Raw genomic sequence first — 21117 nt, forward strand, 5'->3', positions numbered from 1 at the left:
CAGTGTTTCTCAACCGTAGCAACTTGAAGATGTGTGGACTTCAACTCCCAGAATTCCCCAGCCAGCCATGCTGGCTGGGGAATTCTGGGAGTTGAAGTCCACACATCTTCAAGTTGCCACGGTTGAGAAACACTGGTTTAATTGATACAACTAGATTATGATTGGGATGGGCAAATTATGACTGGGATTGGGAAATAAAATTGAGATGTAATTCTGAGTTCAAGATTTTAAAATATCAGCCACTCTTATTGTGCAACTGTTCATTCTGCTTTGTGGATAACATGAGGGTAACCAAGAAGGGGGAGGTTCAAGAGAACTTTCTCATTAGAGACACCTCTTATAGGTTACATGCAAATGGTTGCCCCAGATTTTTCAAACCATCACAGGCTGAACAAGCTATAATGCCTTGGTTCGTACTAATAGGGGATAGGCAACCTGTTGGTCTCCAGATGTCTGGGACTATCACAGCCTCTGTTGGTTGTTTGGTTTTCACACTAAAATCAAAACAAGACAATTAAATCGTGGCTTGAGCGTTACATTCAAAGCAGACTACAGAAAAGTTAACTCATAAAAGATAGAAACATAAGTGATGTCACTGGCCTTCCTTTGTCCCTGTGGGAAGTCCATTCTCCTACACGAAGTTGGGGCAGAACTAAAATTGGAACTGGTTCACCTCTTCTTAACCAAAAGGCTAGATCAACCCTCCCTTATAGAACTGTTTCCCTAAGCATGTCTCTTCAAAGAATGAGCGTTTTTATGCACTCAGCAACCGCAGCTTCCCATCTCTTACCACAGTGAATCTTTCAAGAAGAAAATTATATCCAGCAATGATATGTCAAGTCGATCAGCTTGAGGGCTTGTTAAGCCTCTTTTGATGTGGCTCTGTAGCAAACAAGATCCAACCAAGGGACACGATCAACCTTGTGATTTCTTATGCAAACTTTATCTTTTTTTTCTCTCTCTCTTATAGTTGTTTTTAAAGTCTTACAGCACTATAAAAAGGTAAAGGTAAGCAGTCACAGAAGCTTTTACAGCACTGTGAGATACCAGCTTAGTGCACTGTGTGCAACCAGCCACTGTAGTTTGTACATTTATGGTGTATCACTTAGGACAGGGTTCCTCAACCTCAGCAACTTTAAGATGGGTGGACTCCAACTCCCAGAATTCCCCAACCCATCTTAAAGTTGCTGAGGTTGAGGGACCCTGACTTAGAACAGTGTTTCTCGTGGTCCTAGGACCCCTGGGGGTCCCCCAAAACCCTCTCAGGGGTCCTCAAAATCAAAATTATTTGCCAGACTTTGTTGAAAAATAATAAAATATTAAAATCCCACCAAACCATTGTGAATATTGATCAATATAACCCATACAAACAAAAGGTCTTTTGGGGTCTTCCATACTTTTTAAAAGTGGGAAGGGGTCCTGAGAGAAAAAAAGTTTAAACACTGACTTAGAATATTGTGCAGACCCCTGCTCCTGATTTAGTCAACGAATCATGATGAAGAATAATTATGCTTCACGTGAATCCAGCCTGCAAGAAATTTAAAACAGCTACCCCTTCGGAAACTATCTTAAAAAACTGGTACTCAAAGGCACAAGTTCTATTTGGAAACCAAAATCTCACAGAGACACACCTGTTTGGCTGGTATCCATGTTGAGTGTAAAGGGAACTCAGATATGTAATGTGTGAAGCTATACTCCTCTTACAGATGTCATAATATACCTAAGTAATGCTGAAAGCGTCAGAAGAGCTCTCTTGGAAACTGAGAGATGGACCAGGACCCTCTTTTGCTCCTCATCCCATGAAGCAAAGATCTCAAATCCACATTTTTACCCACTCATGGTTCACTAAGAAGATAAAAGCTACCTGTGTCAACAATCTACAGAAATGCTGACTCTTGGATCGCATTCATATGAAAAATGGAGACCAGCCAGAAACCCACAGCCAGAAGCCCAGGCAAGACTTTCTGGAAGACCAGCTTTTACCACGTTTCTTCTCCCCCCACCCCCCAGCAACACACATATCTGAAGTGAGCAAGTGTGACTCCAATGGAAAATTAAGCCTCCAGAACCGCTGACTCTGCAGATGTCTTTTCCAGCCAGCCCGAGAGTGAGCGAGTGAGAGCAAGCGCACACGTGATACTGCAAGATGGATAAAGGGGCAACAGCCAAGCAGCTGGCACACGCTGCCAAATTGCTAGTTCAAGAGTATTCTTCTGTCACCAGGTGCTATGGCGAAGTATACCTGTATTTTAAAATCAGGGTTTAAAATGGAGAGAGTGTTTCAAAAGATAAATCACCACAGTGGGTTACATCATATCATATTACATTGCACATTATGTTATATAAATGTAATACCACACTCACAAAACTCTTCTGCTTTAAATAACCAACCTCTACCAATAAGGAATGGGTCTGTTGTACTTAAAGAACCAGTATGTTTCACTTAAAGCTGTAAGTATGATTTTGTATTCTAAAAATGGAGGATCAGGCACTGGACTGTTGCCCAAGTAAATTTAACTAAACTAATTAGGACTTTTGAAATTGTGGTTTGCTGATCAAGTTGCAGTCATCTTGTTCTTGCATAACATTAAGCTGTAATGGTGATTTTACAGATTCTGTTGAGCTAACAGTCAGTTGCATTATGGGCTAGTTTTATGAGTGAACCAGGCTGTTATACATTTCTTAAACACAGCATGGTTGTTTTGGAGATTAATAAAATATCTTCATATTGTTCAGAACCACGCAAACTTTTTCACATTTAATACAAGTCGGCATTCATACCCAGGCCTAGGGGAGGCTATGGGGGAAAGGATGACATGTGCATCATGACATCATTGTACAAATAATGCAGTTTGTGCCAATCACATCACTTGCACAATATCATAACATGCATGTCATCAACAGAGCTTCTACTGGATACCTACGTGCAGGCCAGGTTCACCTATCATCTTATTCCACAGTGAGGCTTCCTGAGTTTTGGCTTAGTGTGTTGTGTGAATCCAGATATTATGGTCTGTTGTGAAAGCCTCATTAACTTGGCTTATTCAGCAATCATGGTTAAATAGGCGACACATGAGCATAAAGTGCAAAACAGTTTTCACACGCCAACAGACTTAACATCCTGCTAATTAAAGTATATTCTAGCCTGCTTAAAGTTTCTTGAATGCCAAAAAGCTTGTTTGTGGGAACTCTATTTTGAGACTAAAATCTTGACTTTGGGTCTATTTCTAGCAAAACATTCCTGTTTGCTTCCAATGTTGCCCTAAAAAGCTATGTCCTGTATATATCTTTAAATGAAGAGGTGATAAATATTACTCTACCAGTTTAGCCCTACTTTGCTTCCTAGTAGCTATCCTCAGAGGAAAAGATGGTCAGAGAGAATCTTAAACATTACATTGAAAACAATTAAACTGGGCATAGCACATTCCAGAGTAATTCAACTGACAGGATATTCCATTAGAAATCTCCAACCATCAATGCCACTTGCCCCAATGGCTTAAGCTGCTGTTGACTGTGGAACAAAGACTATATCTTGCAAGCTTTAAAAATAATTTCCTGACGTAGGATAAGTGACACTTCCCAGACTGTGGACTTCGTTTTAATAGATTAAAATGTCTGTTGCAGGGGCCATTTCAACAGACAGAACTACAAGCGTTAAGAGTGTATTTCTGCAAACAGCAGCAAATATTAGAACCCTGAGCACTTAATCAGCATTATTTTAGTGTTTGGCAGACCTCTCCTTTCCCGGACAAGATTTAAAGGCAACTATACCACACCTTAATTTCAAACTTGGCAGCAGACTGCCCCCTCCCCTTTATGTTTTAAATATGATTGTTTCACACCCCAAAGATGTTGTTTTATCTTTGATGTTTTATTGCTAGTTGACAGTTGATTTCACATGTCACTCAAAACAAGAATCTGGTTGCATAGTTTGGATTTGCATGATGTATCAGGCTGAAACAAGATTTACAGTACCTAAGGCACAAATCAAAGGAGATCCCAATTCAACCTCATCCTCAAGGTTTCTGATCCCCTACAACTGCACTAGTTTTATGGGAACAATGACTCCAGAATATAGGTATATAAGCAGTTTTAAACACATTTCAACTGCAACCAGTGAGAGTTATTCCCTCTCTCCCAGTCCACAAAAGAGTTGGTGATATGCCTTGTGACCCTAAAGTTGCTCATCCCAGCTGGCTATGTGGCCATCAGGTTATCACTCATGAAGCCAAATCATACCCCACACTGAGCTGGATTTCACCCTTGGGATACCAGTTGCTAACCTCTTATATGGCACTTGGTCCCACTGGATAGGGAGAGAGAGAGACTGGCCTCCTGCATTACAGTGACGAGTCAACACAAGTCCTCCCATTTATTCCTTTTCTTTAAGGATGGACAAGATCTATATATACCAGATACTATCACATACATGACAGCAACTTGGGAAGTCAAGACAGCCTTCCTCAACTTAGTGTACTGGTCCGCAACCACATCATCCCCATCCCAACATATCTGGAAAGTTAATTTTCTAGAGGGCACCAGATTGCAGAACATGGACATGAATTGGTTGACTCCCAATTACTGATATTTAAGTCTGCAAGCCAGCTCAAGGTAAGCAGATAGCAGCTGCTTCCCAGGACCTTTGGAGGTCAATCACCATCCTCACTGCATTTCAGCTTCTTCTAAAGAATAGAGGAAGAAGCCCTGGAGTCCTGCGTCTGCCCACGTTTCCCATCCCTATACAACCTCTTTCTATCAAGAGACAAAAGAAAGTTGAAATTTACCCAGTCTGACTCCAGAATAACTCCACTCCCCACCAGATAATTCTCCTAACAGAAGATCACTCAGCTGGTAGAGATACTGGAACCAAAGAAGAACCTCCAATAATAACTCTATCTGCAGATCCAACATCCCTCACATCACAGAGGTGAAGATCCATAACCACTTCTTGAAGTCCCATAAAATCAGGGATCTCTGGGTTATATCTCCCCAACAAACCAAAAATCAACAACCTAGGCCAAACCTGGCTTACTAGGAAAGGGAGAAGGTTCATAACTCAAATAATCATGAGTGGAGGTTCCTATGATTTGCTTCATTACTCCCTCTCACAAATGTCAGCCAACACAAAACATGCATTAATAGGTTAACCCAGAATTCTTGGGAGAAAGATGATGTATTCCCCATAACCACCACCAGGCTAGTACCACCATGAGGTACAGACGCTCAGGGGCAGCAGTGGTAATATCCAAGTTGTTCCTCTGGAATTCCTTAGCTGTTGTCCTGCTGTTGGAGGGCAGTTATAAATGCTACACCACCTGCCCTGGATTGCCTCAACTGGAGTTATATTCCACCACCATGGTTGGAATAAGATTCTGCCCTCAGCCCAGCTGGAGTCTGTTCACAGAAGAGGGAAAAGTTATCTCTCTGTCCTTCAGTATACAACAAAAAATCTTGAAAGCCACTCCTGTTCTTTGTCCCCTGTTGAAGATGGGTGTAAACTTGTATAATTCAACAGAGTTGATAATAATTAAGCTTGCTCTGAACTCTAATGATTTCAGTACCTTTGATAACAGAGTTCAAAATCTTCCCAATGCCCAGCTTTATCATTATTAGCAGTTTGATGGTAACACTAAGAGCTGAAACTTTAATACATCAGGTCAGGTTAAAAAAATGGCAAACCAGTTATTACTTGCTCCATCTCTCCTTCCTTAAGAAACAAAGAGATTCATCTAGACACTTTTGATAGGTGAAAAATGACATAAACATTGTCTTCTACAATTAAATATAATTTCTGCTTTCACCTATACAAAGGCTCAGGTCATGCTATATCAAAAATAAACAGCCCCACTGACATTGACACCAAGGTTTAAGGCTTAGCAATGGAAGTTCAGTCAACAAACCATAGTTACACCAATCATGGTTTACTGCAATGTGTGCATCTAGCTCCACATTCTGCTTGAAGGTAGCACAACCCAACTGAGCTTCAACACAACACAACCCCCTTCATTATAGAAACTGTGTGGCAAGGTGCCCAGGGCATATGAAAATACATCTACAGTATAATTAAGGCTTATTAAAAACTAATCTATCATCACAACCACCTCCTCCGGCTATAATATCTATCCAGAAGTAGAGAAGAATTATTTCAGTGAGATCTAATCTGCCATCAGGCAATCACCCATCTCAGTCTGCAAATTTAACATGGGGCTCCCTCCTCTCCCAACCCCCAAAGAGCTGGTATCAGGTACCCAAGTAACCAGGCAAGTGCCAAGATGCTGACTAGGTGAGGTGACGATACCAAAGTGCCACTTGTCCTTAGTCAGAACTTGGCAGCCACATTCCTGATAAGCAAGTCAGGAAAAGTTAAGCAAATTACAAGCCAGGCTTCAAAACAAGGTTATTATATCGTCACTAACTCTGAAGGCCAAGAAGGTTTTCCCAACCTATTGGAGACAAGGCAGCCAAAGCACACGATGAGTCAGCTGTTTAGATCTACATTTTCATCACTGTAACTTCTGGCTTCTACTTAAGGAAGGAAGGAAGGAAGGAAGGAAGGAAGGAAGGAAGGAAGGAAGGAAGGAAGGAAGGAAGGAAGGTCCATCCTAAAAGGTGCCTTAATGCTAAAGCCAGATTATGAAATGTCTCACCATGTAAATATGTTGCTCATCAAAATGGCAGAAATTAATTCATATAGAAACATCAGTGTTTCTCAACCTTGGCAACTTTAAGCTGCGTGGACTTTGACATGCTGGCTGGGGAATTCTGGGAGTCGAAGTCCATGCAGCTTAAAGTTGCCAAGGTTCAGAAACACTGATATAGATCCATCTTATCTGTTTTAATTGTATCAAAACTAGAGCCATCAAATCTGGACTGCAGTCATCTGGACCATCACTAGATGTCAGCAAAAAGATATAGAAAAGGGGCTACTGTCTAGTGTCTGTCTGGATTTTTGCAGTTCAGATCAGGTAGTCGTAATCAAAGCATGACAAAATCACCCTCTTAGCTGGGTTGAACACAGCTGGTTTTTCCATCGCTAGAGCTCTGCCTCTAGATCATGGGGCTCTGGTAATTATTTTTATTATTTTAACATAAGTTCTGCAGCCTGAAAAAGTTTGAAAGCCCCTGGCTTAGGAATTCCCTGTTGCTACTCTTAACAAATTTACTCAGTGTTGAGCATTGGAAGTTACCTGACACAAAATCAGGCTATTTCTCCATTTATTTTGGAACCGCTGAGGCCATGTATTGCTCTAAACCAGTGTTTCTCAACCTTGACAACTTTAAGATGCGTTGATTTTAACTCCCAGAATTCTGGGTGGGGAATTCATGCTGGCTGGGGACTTCTGGAAGTTGAAGTCCACACATTCTAAAATTGCCAAGGTTGAGAAACACAGGTGTAGAAGAAGGTTGCTATACAGGAAACAAGGCTTTTATGTTTTATATTTTGAGTTTCTGATGTGTTTTGGCTTTCCCCAGCTGACTCAGTTTGAACATTTAAACATCCTCATGTGACACCTGGCATTTTAATTCCATTTATTTTATAAGCCCCCTCCAAAAAACCAAAACCCCCAGAGTGAGATTGTTTCATAATATGTCTAATAGCTGGCTCTCATAATAATAATAATAATAATACTTGCATGCTGCCCAACTCTCAACAACTCTGGGCAGTTCACAACAATCAAAGAAATTACAATAAAATCAATAAAATATAAAAGGTAAAGATAAAAGATGGCAAGTGTGATGGAGCGAGGGGTCTCACTCTCCTGGATGAAAGACCCCAAGCAGACTTTTCCATTCCAAACCAGAGAGCAATTAGATTGGCTTTTCACCCACCCAGTTAAACTATAATGTGGTTTGTTGGCTTTTAGCATCACATGTTCTGAAATCCCAGTCACTGGATTTATAAACTATAGTTTATAGCTTAGCATTAGGTGTGAACCAATCCAATTATGGCACAGTCAACAAACCATAAGTGAACCAATCATTGTATAAACCTTGCTATTGGGGTTTGTTTGGCTTTTGGTTTAGAGCAGTGCATAAAAAGCACAACTCAGAGGCCACAGATGGTCTGTCAACCTGGCTTCTGGGAGAGTTCAGGCAGCTTTAAAGAGCAAAATGGGTTCCTTGAAGATGCTTAAACTCTCCCCCAACATGGAGTGTCAAATCTGGGTGCAGACCCTGAGCTGATGGAAGTTGCATGTCCCTGATTTAGAACAATGTGGTTTATGACTTTGCATGGTGTGTAAACCAGAGTAAGATGAAGTACCTAATTACATCATTTGGATGATGACATCATTAGGGGCATGAAGTCACCGGCTCCACATTGCCCTACTGCAGATGTCCATGATTTTAGACTAGTTTTGCCCATCTGGAGTAGATGTGGAGATCACCAAGCTAGGAACCACTTTTCCTCCACGTGGCTGTGACACCCATTACAGACACCAAGATTTAGGACCAGCTGCTGCTTTCAACAGCATTATCAAGGAGAGGGGGAGGTGGGGGGAGATAACAACAAGGCATTGCCAAAGGTGCTCCTGAAAACACTGAATCCCCAATTCTGCATTGAAGGATCTAAGAAATCAGGTGGTTTTTGTTTTTGTTTTTTTGCAAAGAATAGATCCTGTTGCATGCAAGCTAACAAACCCCCTTTTATATCATCAGCTTGCAGGCAGACTTGCCTTACCCATCCCATACAGAATTAGGCTCAGTAACTTCCACAAAAAATAGCCTTACAGCTCAAAATATATTGGTCTCAGGGATTTGTCAAAGGAACGCTTCTATCAGAGCAAATGTGGGCAGCCTGCAGTACAGATACCAACGACCTGCTAAACTAGAATTGCGAAGACTTCTTACTGCAGTTATCTGGGGCTTGCGGGACAGATAAGCATTCAAACCAATAATCAACCTAGATGGATAATCAAGCCCAATCTCTTGTAGACTTTTGATTGGGTTAATAAATGACTAACAATGCTATTTATGTGCTGAGCCTGGCTAATAAACATTTGTGAGCATACAAGTTTAATAAATCATCATCATCATCTTTGGTGGACTTCATTTGCAAAGCTACCAGAAATCTGTAGCAGGTAACACAACCCTTAAAAACAACAGATGGTGATTGTTTCTACTGCCCACCCCTCAAAATAGCTGAGCTATTGATAAAGATTTCTGATTAGAAATGCAACCCTAAACCCAGCCACCGTTGCTGGACAAAGTTGATTTTTTTCTCTCTGAATAAATATGCAGTTTCCACAGTGAACCAAAACCAGACAGTCCCATATAAAGTTGCAAGGACATACCTATTTGGATTCTTTGATTTTTATATACACCAGGCTTCGGGCAACATCCTCCTTTCCCCTATTTTAGAATGCCTCTTTGCTGGTCTTTCAAAAGCTCTTGAAGACCAAACTGTCTTGAGAACCTTCCTCTGATTTGAGGTGACCTTGCCATCTCTTTTAATCTACCTTCCTAATACTGTTGTCATGCGATTTTTTTTTATTTTTGTGTTGGATATGTTGTATATTGTATTTTTTCTGTCTAAGCCACCAAGAGTTAGTTTGATTGCAGTGGCATAAAAATATGTTTAATAAATACATACAACAGAGCCAGTTTGGTGTAGTGGTTAAGGCATCAGGCTAGAAACCAGGAGATGGTGAATTCTAGTCCCGCCTAGGCACAAAGCCAGCTGGGTGACCTTGGGCCAGTCCCTCTCTCTCAGCCCTAGGAAGCAGGCAATGGTCCACCACTTCCAAAATCTTGCCAGGAAAACAGCAGGGACTAGTCCAGACAGTTGCCAGGAGTCAAGACTGACTCAAAGGCCCACACATTCATTTGAGAGCCAGTTTGCTGTAGTGGTTAAGGCATCAGGCTGGAAACCAGGAGACCGTGAGTTCCTTAGGCACAAAGCCAGCTGGGTGACCTTGGGCTAGTCCCTCTCTCTCAGCCCTAGGAAGCAGGCAATGGCAAACCACTTCTGAAACCTTGCCAAGAAAACTGCAGGGATTTGTCCAGGTAGTTGCCAGGAGTCAAGACTGACTCGAAGGCAGCCTCCCCCCCCCCCCCAAAAATACATACATAACATCAGTAAATCTGTTTGGAGATCATAATGGATAAAGGCAACTGCAGTCATCTAAGACATAGCTTGCTGCAACTTCTCCCCCGCATCCCATAGCCAAATATTGCCTTGGTCATAGCAGCTTCTTCCTGTACTACCTTCTGGAATTGCACATCTCTAGAGCTTGCAATGTATAGTAATGTTCACAGAAGTTCTTGCTTTCTCTGATTAATTCTGCACTTGCCCTACTTTTTAGGCCAAAATCAGGAGTCTGGAGGCACCTTTCCAGACTAACAAATTTTATTAAAAGGCATAAGTTTTTGGGAGCTGTAGCTTATACCTTTAAATAAAATCTGTCAGTCTGAAAAAGTGCTACAGAGTCCTGATTTTTGGCTAACATAGTAACTAACATGGCTCTCCTCTTACAATGTTTCCAGACTAGAATGCAGTCAACTCCACGCCCGATTCAACAGCCAGGATTTGAAAGTCGCCTTAATGATGCGTGAGGGCCACTGCCAAGAATGTTCAAGTCAGATATATATTGAAAAGAAAAGAAACATCTCTCCATTCAGTGGAAAGGTATCTAAATAATCTGGCAAAGCCAGTGCAAACTGAATAATTCATTCATTCTCAGCTAGATGGTTTGACTATGATTTAATAAACGAACAACAATTTTCTGGATTTATAATACAAAGTAAGCCATAAAGCACTGTTTAAAAACCACAGTGGTTGGTCTCACACAACATGCCAGGCCAAAACACAAGCAAATTGTGTGATGACTTAATGTAATGTGTGAACCTAGCTTGTAAGTGACACTTCAATAAATAGCACCAAATTATCCTGAAACTGGTGCATCTTCTTCAGTGTCATCCTGTGCCAAAATCTGGTATGTTCACATGACAGTGTATCCACCAATTAGCCATAATGTTATGCAAACCAGCTTCTGTAATAACCTTATAATTCAGTGTATTGTGCAAACCCAAAATACTGAGTTAATTCAATACACCATGGCAGCTCAGCTAACTAGGCTGTGTACAAGGTGTCTTCCTGTACCTTCAACTTAAAAAAAAAGGGAGAATAATCCTCAGCTTTCCAGAAATTATTGATCTCCATCAACTCCAGCTTGTGGGACTAAGAATCAGGGATGCTGGGAGATACAAGTTGTCCAGGCCAGTGAAAGAGGAGCAAGAACACTTTTACCATCTAGTCTTCATTACAACAGAGATATAGTGGTGGATTATTTATCTAAAAGATAAATGTTCAAAGGTTTCATACCAACAAGTTAAAACCCGCCCCATGCCCATTCCTGAGCTTAATTTGGGTCTGATACCACAAACCACGTCGTGCTATTCAATGACCTGGTCACACATCCGGCTAAACCATTCACAGCCCAGATTTTAGGAGCTGGGTGTGCTGTGCAAGGTTTAGGCAATCCTGCTGGAGCATGAATGCAGCTACTGCTGCTCGTTCCTCAGCTTTTCTCCCAACCTTATCGTCATGTCATGACCTGAAGAGTCCTGGGACTTCACTGTCCCAAAATGCCTGGAGGGAGAGGATGAAGAAGGCTGGATTGAAGCAAGGTTCATGGCTTTATGTTTTATTGCAGTTTTGTCGTTGTGAGCTGCCCAGAGTTGTGCTCCAAGATGGGTGATCGTACAAGTCTTTTAAATCAATCAATCAATCAATCAATCTCCCAAGGGACTCTATTCTGCTGTTCTGAAGACTCTTCCCTTTCTGCATGCAGAAGACCAGCATATTGGCACTCTACTTCCTTCAAATCCCCTTCAACCCCCCCTTTTTTTTGGCAAAGCCTTAATACCAAATGTTTCACTGTGGCCTGGTACATGGACCAGCTACTACATGTCTTACTCAAAGAAACACGCACAGGCTGCTTCCCTGTTTACTCTTACCCATACTTCCTTCCCTTTCTTCTGTTATTTCCTTAGGTTGCATTTTACCTCCTCAGGGCAAGAAGCAATCTAAGCACGCACACGTGTGTGCATGGACACAGTTTGTCTTCCATGCATGTACATTAACGCTCCAGGCTTTGCGTTGCTCCTGCATGCGTGTGATGCCACAAGCCAAAAAGCACATCATGCAGAAAAAACCCGCGGACTCGGAGGCTGTCTTCGCACAACACACAACGTCAGGATTTGGTGGACTAAATCACAATTGCCCAGACTCATCTAAAAATGAAGCCCTAAACCATGATTTGCAAATCATGACCACTGGGTTCATGTAACACCAGAGTCCATATCCAACCAACCACATCCGTCAAGCATTTGGCAGTTGGGTGAACACAGCTACAATGGGATTTCCTTTTTAAAACTCTGTCTCCAGATCATGCGGAGTCACGATTCCCAACGTTCCTCATGGGTGGGTCCTTACAGGCATTATAACACCCTTAGACAAGCTACGCAAATTACCTGATTTGCATCCTTGGTGCAATGACATCACAGCATGCCTGATACCAATCACGTCATTTATTTGTTCATTCATTTGATTTATATGGGTGCCCATCTCAAAATCATGACTCTGGGCAGCTAACAATATTAAAAGAAAATATAAAAACATTTAAAAAACACACAGAGAGAAAAATAGAAAAACACCCATAGAAATAACAGCCGGGAAAAAAACACTCATCCATCACAAATCAACACAACCAGCGTACAGACTCAGCCACGCCTCCTGACCCCCAAGCCTGGTGACACAACTGCTTTTCTCCTGACACAACTGCTGAAAAACAAAATGATGAGGCAGTGTGTGATTTTAACTCTTGTATTTGTTGGCTGGGTTCACACAGCATGCTTACCCAGAGCACTTATCAACCCAGCAACTGCATACACACAACATGTGAAGCTTCATTAGAGATAATCTTTGTTGGTTGCCTTACAAGTGTTAGTGCATTGTGCATCATAGGACATGGAGTTGGTTTGTTTCTATAAACAGGAAAGCCAGAAAATGGTTTAATAAACTAGGCTAATTGTGTTGTGTGAACCCATGTTCTATATCTGCTTCCTTGTAAGCCCCCTTTAAAGCTCTATAGAGCCAGACAGAAAAAGATAGGAGAGAAATGAAATTAATCAGTGCATGAAAACAGCCAAAGTTGGGGGGGGGAGTTGGGGGGGGTTGAGGTTATTCATATCATCTTCCCACCTTGGAGCGCACAGAGGGGCAACAAAAATAACTACGTATTCAATTCAACCAAGGGGAGTCAGTTTTATGTACTTGCTAAAAGTGCTGGACCAAAACAGTAAGTTTCTGGATCTCAATGAATAAGTTTGGGCCACCGTGTTTTCTTCCAACACAGTCGTCCTCAGCTGATTGCTCCTGCCGTATAAAAATGGACACTGTCTGAAGCTACTGGAGGAAAAGCAGGCTGTCCATTTAATACATAAATATAGAGCGGGGGGGGGGGGAGATGAGAAATTAAGGACCCCAGTCTGTGCCCGCAGCTGTGTGATGATGGGGAGGGCTCCTCAGAAGTCTCTTCATCTGTTTGGAGTCTGAAAGAAGGGGGTGGAGAATGCCTTGGGCTCCCTCCCCAGAGGCCTAACGGGCAAAGCCACAATCTGTAGGGGTGTGTCTCTCAGTTGCACAAGTGCCAAAGAAGAGCCAACCAGGGCTTTAAGATGTACCAAGGCACTTCTCAACTCTTACAGGAGGGAAACTGAAGCCAAGCCACCAGGAGCCCCTTTGGAATCGGCATGAAAAATGCTGAATATTTCCTTCTTTACTCTTACTGCTACTACTGGCTTATAAGCATACACCGAAATTGGGGAGTGGGGTGGGGAAGACACCTGCCTGCTATTCTTTAATTCCCTTTTTCAAGCTTGCTGAGAGAATAGCCATGCTGTTAGATCTGGACCTTGGTGCCAAATACTGGGAGGTGGGGGGGGGCAAACATCCAAAAGGTAGCAGATTACGGGGGTAACAAACATGCCTGGAATTATTGTCTGGGTCAGTAGAAAGATGCCATGCCCAACAGTAGATCACACCAGCTTTTATTACTTTTTCATTTCAAGCAAGAATTGTTTGGATGGACAAGGCTATGATCATTGACAGATATAATACTTATTTAACAGTTCATCTGACTTCTACAGTAAAATATAAAACCTAAGGATAAAAATAGTTTTTCAGAATAAAATAGCCAACATCATCACAGTAGCTGCATATTTCATAATTGAATGGACAAGTGTGTGTGTGTGTGGGGGGGGGGCTTCCTTTAAAAGCATTAAATCAAGGACCTCAATTAAATTATCCAGTTGCATCACTGTTTGGAAGCTCCACTCTGAAACTTAGCTTATGCAGCAGTTTAAATAAGTACCTGGGTGGTGCCCTAAAGGGCAAGGCATAGGAGCCCTCTTTACACACCCCCTTAACCTACTCACTGAATTCACCCATTATCTGGGTTTCCACAAGAATACCAAACTGTAAACTCATCACGGGGCCTGGGTCCACACAACACATTAAGCAAGGAAAAACTAACCAAAGTGAAAACTAACGAAGCTCAGCACGGAGTACTCACGCGGGGACCCGTGTGAACAAAGCCGTTTTGGGAGCGTGCCTGACACGAGCCGAACAAATTGGTTGCCCAAGGGCAGAGGCACAGCGCGGCTTTAGGAAAAGCTCGCCCGGACTGGCCGTCTCTCGTGTTTATAAGGACGGTCTTTAAAGCACCCACACGCCCCTCGGTCCGCGTGTAGGACATGCCCGTGCATGTACGCCCAGCGATCGCCCTCTAAAACCTAACCAAAGAGAAACTTCTGGCGTCCTTCAGCAGCGACGCGCTAAAAGGAATCGCTACGCCGCTCGGTCGATGATCACCCCACATCGTCCGACCCAGATCCAGTCTTCCGCAAGCACAGACCCGACTTTTATTCGGAATCGGGGCTGGGAAGGTGAGAGCGCGAAACCCAGCACGCTTCACTTCGCTGGAAGTGGGGTAAGAGACGCGGGGCTTCTGGCGTAGAATTGGATGAAGAAAGATTCCCGTCCCGAAGAAAGTGAAATTTAAGGAGCCCCAATACTCGTGCGGGGAGATAGGAGCGGGGCTCCTCATCCCCAGGAGACCCGGGTGGCTGACGAAGCCTTTGCAAGCCAACCGCTCGCGGTTGTATTGTTTGCCATCCCGAGAAAAGGAGGGAAGAGCACGGGGTCCGCTCCTACCGAGTTGGATCGCGGCAGCGCCCGCCCGTTTGTATTCCCAGTCTTTCCCACAAGCCACCCCCTTCTCCACCCCGCTTGTTTTTCATACTCCCCTTTCTCCGGCTGATGCAACTACATTCTAATGCATGTTCTTCGGAAGGACACCAGAGCTACCACCCCTTTACGCAATTCTGCAGCAGGAGCAGCAGCAACTGGAGCGCACGCCCCCGCCCTCTCCCATTCCCCCGAAAATGGCAAAGGACCCGGGGGGGGGGGGGGGGAGATCCAGGTCGCAGCCAGAGACTCAAAAAGCAAAACGGGACCGCCGAGATCGGTAGACGCCGCGCATCTTCCTCTCTTACTTTACCTTCTTACGCCTCAAAGTTTCGCAGCCCTCGCACGGCAAATAGCCTTCGACTCCGGCAGGGTCGCAACTCTCCGAGTCGGCAACGATCATGGTGTCGTTTAACGCGCTCGGGCAGGCACGAGAGAGAAAACGAGCGGGTGGGTGGCCGCCTCCCGTCCCTTCCCTTCCCTTCCCCAAACTGGAGAGCTGCTCCGGCGTAATTAGCCGCGTTAGGAAGGTCCCCCGGGGGGATGTCAAGCGTCACCAGCCGAGAGAACGTCCGAAAGTGGCAGCGTTCTAGAACGTCCAGGTGCATCGGGATTCTAGAACGCTCGGGCGGCTTTCCGGGGGCCGGAGTCAAACTCTTCTCGCAACGCGCCTGCTACGGAGGCATTCCAGCGGGGGAAGCACCAGGCGCCCCGCGTCCCACCAGCCGCTTCTTTCATACTGTCGAGAAGCGGCAGGGAGGTGCTAAGATCATTCCGAGGAAGCGTCGGCACCCGCCCTGCAGCCAATCACTCCGCAGCAGGCGGGGTTCTTTCTATAGTTAGGCATCACCCCTCCGACCTTCTGCACCAATGGCAGCAGCGCGCTTGGAGTCACGGGAAATGTAGTTTCCACTCCAATTGTTTATCTCTTAAGGGATTTCTCGCGCGCGCGCCCTCACACGTACCCTGAACGCTGGTGAGGAGGGAATGCGGGTGACTGTTTGCTTCTGCGGGGCAGATCCGCTGGACGTTCGTCTTCACAGCGCAAGGATTCTTCGCTTAGCGTCGGTCGGCCTGCCGAGATATTCTACAGAAATAAAAGAAATTGGTCCTACGTTAGGAGATCAGGTTTAAGGGTAGTTGGAAAATGTGCATTTACTTTAGTTGTAATGCAGAGCCCAAACCTCAGCGTGTTTATTCAAAGCAACCCGCCCCCCACGAAGAAACGTGAGTCCAAACATTGTTTCGATGTAATTTAAGAAGGCTTTGCTTGCTTTTTTTTTTAATTTATTTTGAAAAACAACAATGGGAGAGAAGGGAATTCATAATCACAGCCTGGAAGATTAATAGATTTAGAATGTCATGGTTAAAATGTTGTACAGGAATATTTCCTACCTGGAGTTCAGTGGAAGACTTTAGATCAATTACTTTTTCTCAGTCAACCTACCTTACCTGGTGATTGTGGAGATAAAATTAATAGAGCTACTCATGCAGGCTGCCTTGGGCTCCCCAAGTGATGGTGGGGGGAATAGATCCAATCAATAAATAAGATACAACCCAACTTTTGTACTATTTCTATTCAAAGGATCTAACAATCTGGTTAAAATGTTCAGCACAAAATTTCCTAAACCCACTGAAATATCATTGTTAAATTTATGGAACAGGGCTGTAATCTACACCAGTTCATTGTGTGTTAAGTACACTGAATCCCATTCAGCTGGCAAAATGCAACAAAAAGAGTGTTGTGGCACCTTCATGATTAATTCTGCAAGCAATCTTGTATACTAAAACTGCCAGGATGGAATATGCTGGACAAACTCCGTCAAAGAACAAGAAAAACAATTATGCAGGGCAAATCAATTAACCTGGTGCTCCAGTAGATACCATAATCACTCTCATTTTGGGAAAAAAAAAATCTAGAGTTCACTTAAAATCTTAATGGAAAATAATATGTGGAATTACTCAACATTAAGGTCCATTTAGGATAATGGGACTTACACCTTAATATGCACATCTTGGATTGCAGCTGTAATTTGGGGTAATATATCCAAGAGTGCACGCTTTCACATTTTGTAAATGAAATGTAATTCAGAAACAAGTCTGATTATATTCAACAGGACTTCCATTCTGCCCATGGAGGAATACTGTAGTGTGAAACAAGAATGTTTGCAAATGTGTTTACTGTTGACAGAATAAACATGTCTAGGTTTGTGCTCTTACTCTCCTCTGTGAACCAGAAGAGGTAAGGCAGCACTATCATAAATACACAAGGAAGAATCTTGTACACAAGCTTGCACTCGTTAGGCAACACTACCATAAATATACAAAAAAGAATCTCACTGAACTATATAAGAATTGCTTCTGGGGAAGGAAAACAAAAACAAAAAGATGTCTTGCAGTGATCCAAGTTATTGACACGTGCAAGAAGAATCTGGCATCTCTATGTCATCTGTGCCAAGTTTAAAATCTGGTCAACAGATATTAAAATGTCATCTGAAGGCATTTAAAGACAACAAAGGTGAAATGTAAGCTGCCAGCGGGGAGTCATTAAGCAACCCTCTTTAACAGAAAACAACCTCCTCTTCTTCCTTCATCCTAGTGTCTCCCCACAGGTGCAGGGTCCGCTTTTTGGAGCAATGAACACCATGAACACCATTTAAACACCGTTTAAAAGAAAGTAACATCAATAGCCTAATGAGTGCAAGCAAGCCTCGTTGACTTTGATGGGATTTATTTGCAATAATGGTTGCATTATACGCTGGTCTAAGATTGTAATAAAGCATATACTATACTATATTAAATAATTTAATTGCAAATCTTCAAGCATTTGGGGAAAACACACCTTCAAGGTGTCAGCTATAAGATTTCAATATTTGAGTGCAGGATAATATAGAAAACGTTTATTATGTCTATGCTATAGTTCGCTCAATAAATTGTCTGGATTTGCACAACAATAGACTAATCACACGGGCTGGGTGCATGCTAGCACCCACTCTGGATGGCAATTTGTGGTTTGGTGTGTTGTGTGAACTCAGTCTTATTCTTAATACAGAATCATTCTAAACCACAAAAGCAACCTTTATGGGAAGAGGCTAACATTTACTCCAGGGAAGTCCACACAAACCTATGAAAATGGTCTTCACATTTTGCTTTGATTACATTGTATCACAAATCAATGTAAGAGTTGCAGGTAAAATGGATTATTCTATCCCTGTTGGTCATGCCTTGGTGACCTTCAGGCTAGACTCCATCATAAGTGCCCTGGAAAAATAAGTGGACGTTACTGGTATAGAATCAAGGGGCCTGGTTGGGTTGGGTGTTCACTTGGTCTACATTAGCTGCTGACTTGCTCCCAACTGAAAATGCCACCCATTACTTTAAAACCCACAGAGTGTGGTACCAGCGTTCAAAGATCTCTTCATCCTATGGTAAGCCTATTTCACACATTGGGATCTTTCTGTGACACGCTACCCTTGAAGATACAGCTGGCAGTGATGAAACAGGGCCTTTTTAGTAGCGGCCCTCATATTATGAAAATCCTATGGGGTCTGCTTACTGCAGGCTATCTAATGGGACATTTATTCCATTGGGTCTCATTCTCTTTTAACCAATCACCAGCATTCTTCCTTATCATTATATTTTAATTGTCAGGGAGGGAGTTCACACTTGCCGTTTTGTCTTTTCAAAATAGCTTTGGCTTTATTGTGCAGCTATTGCATTGGATCTGCTTTTGTTTTGTAAACTGTTTTGAAGGACTCCGGTGGCAGATTGCTTAACAGGAGAAATAAAAATAAACCTAAATGTACAAGCCTTAAATTGTACGGCTTGATTTTAAGTGGAGGTATGCAAGACTGCCTTCTGCTGAGTTCAGGGTGACTTCTATTGCACTATGACCCAATGTGTAACTACTCACAGGTAAACCCAGTAGGACAGGCTGCCTATTAAGTGCATATTGGAATTGCTGTTTTATTCAGCTGAGGTGCAATTCAGTGGACTCTTACTTAGCAATCAGCACTTGCTAAGGTGCTTACTTCTGAGTAAGCATGCAAAGGGATTGAGTGTAACTCTGGCCGCAGCTCAACTCTCTGCTACCGCTATTGCTTTTCACATGAGTTAATTGTCTTCCCATATTTCATTGCTATGACTAAGTTGTGAACAGAAATGTTTCGTGAGTGACAAACAAGATAGATGTCTCTTCTTCCGTTCCGTTTCTGAGATGAGCTAAGGAAACAAACATAGACAGATCATATGTGTGTGCATGTTGGGGCACTCTTGTCTCTGGAATGTGCAAAACAAGTGCAGTGGAGCAAAATCCACAAAGGGATAAAGAATATGAAGGAAGAAAGGGGTCAAAGATTCTTCTTCTTCAAATAATATTTGTTCATGGTAGGCAGGGAGTGCTAATCCCAACTCATAAATTTCGTCTTCAAGATAAAGAATGCTTAAAAAAGCCCACATTTCTGCAATTACAGGAAACAAGTAATCTCCTTATAAACAAGTTATGTTCTTGATTTCTATCACTGTTTATGAATCACAGCTTGGCCTTAAAAAGGTCCTTCAGGGAGAGGGACAATTTCATCATCTTCAGTTCCATCTCTTATGAATAAATTGAGGATAAGAGATGACTAGCCTTAAACTCAAAGGATGGAATGAATTCATGCAATAATCATTCTAAGATCCAGTTGGGACAGTCACGGTTCGGACAACCTGCCTGCAATGAAAATAAGATAAAACTAGATTGACCTTCTTATGCGGGGAATTCCACAGTTGTGCTGAATGCCATAGAAAAGTTACCGAACATTGGGAGAAGGTATTTTATGGTTTTCCAGGGGGAGAAAAGCCCCTCACATATTTAATTTATTTCCGGTCCTAAAGAACTCTGGGTGGGTAACTACAAGATAAAGTGCACAGTACAAAAAGACAAGAAAAATGTGAAACACATTATTACAAGGCACCAAGAACAATGAAGGGCCAAAAGCACACTCAGTCAAGATGGTCTTAACTTGTTGGTGAAATTCAGGCAGGGTTGGGCCATCAATACTTGCAGGGAGCATATTCCATAGAGAGGGAGATATCCCTGACAAGGCTGGTTGCTGGTCCACACTCCATGAACCTCACAAGGAGGGGGCCCTTTACAAGTCTTCTGTAAGTGTCTGGGTCCTAGCAACGTGCTGTTTGATATATCCTGGGGGTGTATTTTATTGGGCTTGGAAGTATATTGGTAGCCAATTTAGCAACTCCGGAATTGGGATTATGCTGTGCGGGTGAGGTATTTCCACCAGTAATCCAGCTGCCACATTTTGCACCAGCTGTGTTATAAAGCTAATCCATGAGTTCTGGACCATTCATGGCTTTGACATCACTGGTTAAAACCAGGTTTCACTGGTTAAACATCACTTGAACATTTGCTGGTTTTTCTCCTCTCCCTCCCCCACTTTTTAACCCTCTAAACTAATGAGGTTTTGGTAACTCAAATATGTCAGTCAGCTTAAATATATTGTTTTAATAGGTATGTTGGAAAAATAGGGTGTTTTTTTCTGGAATATAATTGGATTGGCAAAAGATTAAACAAAATACAATCATCTGTTTTTTATTAGCTAGTGACTCATCAGATAGAAACTATCCTGAAGGAAAGAGATGTTTGGATATTTACAGATAGATTAAAAGGTAATTGTGAGCTGCTAAAACAAATTTAATTCTAAATAGGTACAGATAGGTATAGTAAGGCATTTCTAATAAGGTTAAGAAATCAATAGTCGTTTTTTAAAAGGCACGAAGAAGCCATAACTGAAAAGCTATGTTTAATTTTCACCATCTGTACTCAAGGAGGATGTGTTCAAATGAAAAGGAGCACAACATGAGAATTT

General features: G+C 42.6%; 1 protein-coding gene across 4 annotated transcripts in view; it reads right to left on the minus strand.

Annotated features, from left to right (window-relative positions):
• Positions 1-15991, minus strand: part of SESN2 (sestrin 2) — a 36708-nt gene extending 20717 nt beyond the window's left edge. Inside the window, exon 1 of one of the 4 annotated variants that reach the window (XM_088140137.1) lies at positions 15564-15991. In XM_088140137.1, coding sequence (XP_087996263.1) covers positions 15564-15653 — 90 coding nt within the window. In that variant the 5' untranslated portion in view covers positions 15654-15991. Of the gene's footprint in view, positions 1-790; positions 10021-14576; positions 15395-15563 lie in introns of those variants that run through there. The other 3 variants (XM_007438412.4, XM_007438411.4, XM_088140138.1) reach the window with 3 other exon arrangements.
• Positions 15992-21117: the final 5126 nt, after the last annotated feature.

This window comes from Python bivittatus, unplaced genomic scaffold, assembly GCF_059951505.1.
Source record: "Python bivittatus isolate LINGU-HERP-01145 unplaced genomic scaffold, Pbiv_v1 ctg000310_np1212, whole genome shotgun sequence".
Classification (NCBI taxonomy): domain Eukaryota; kingdom Metazoa; phylum Chordata; class Lepidosauria; order Squamata; family Pythonidae; genus Python; species Python bivittatus.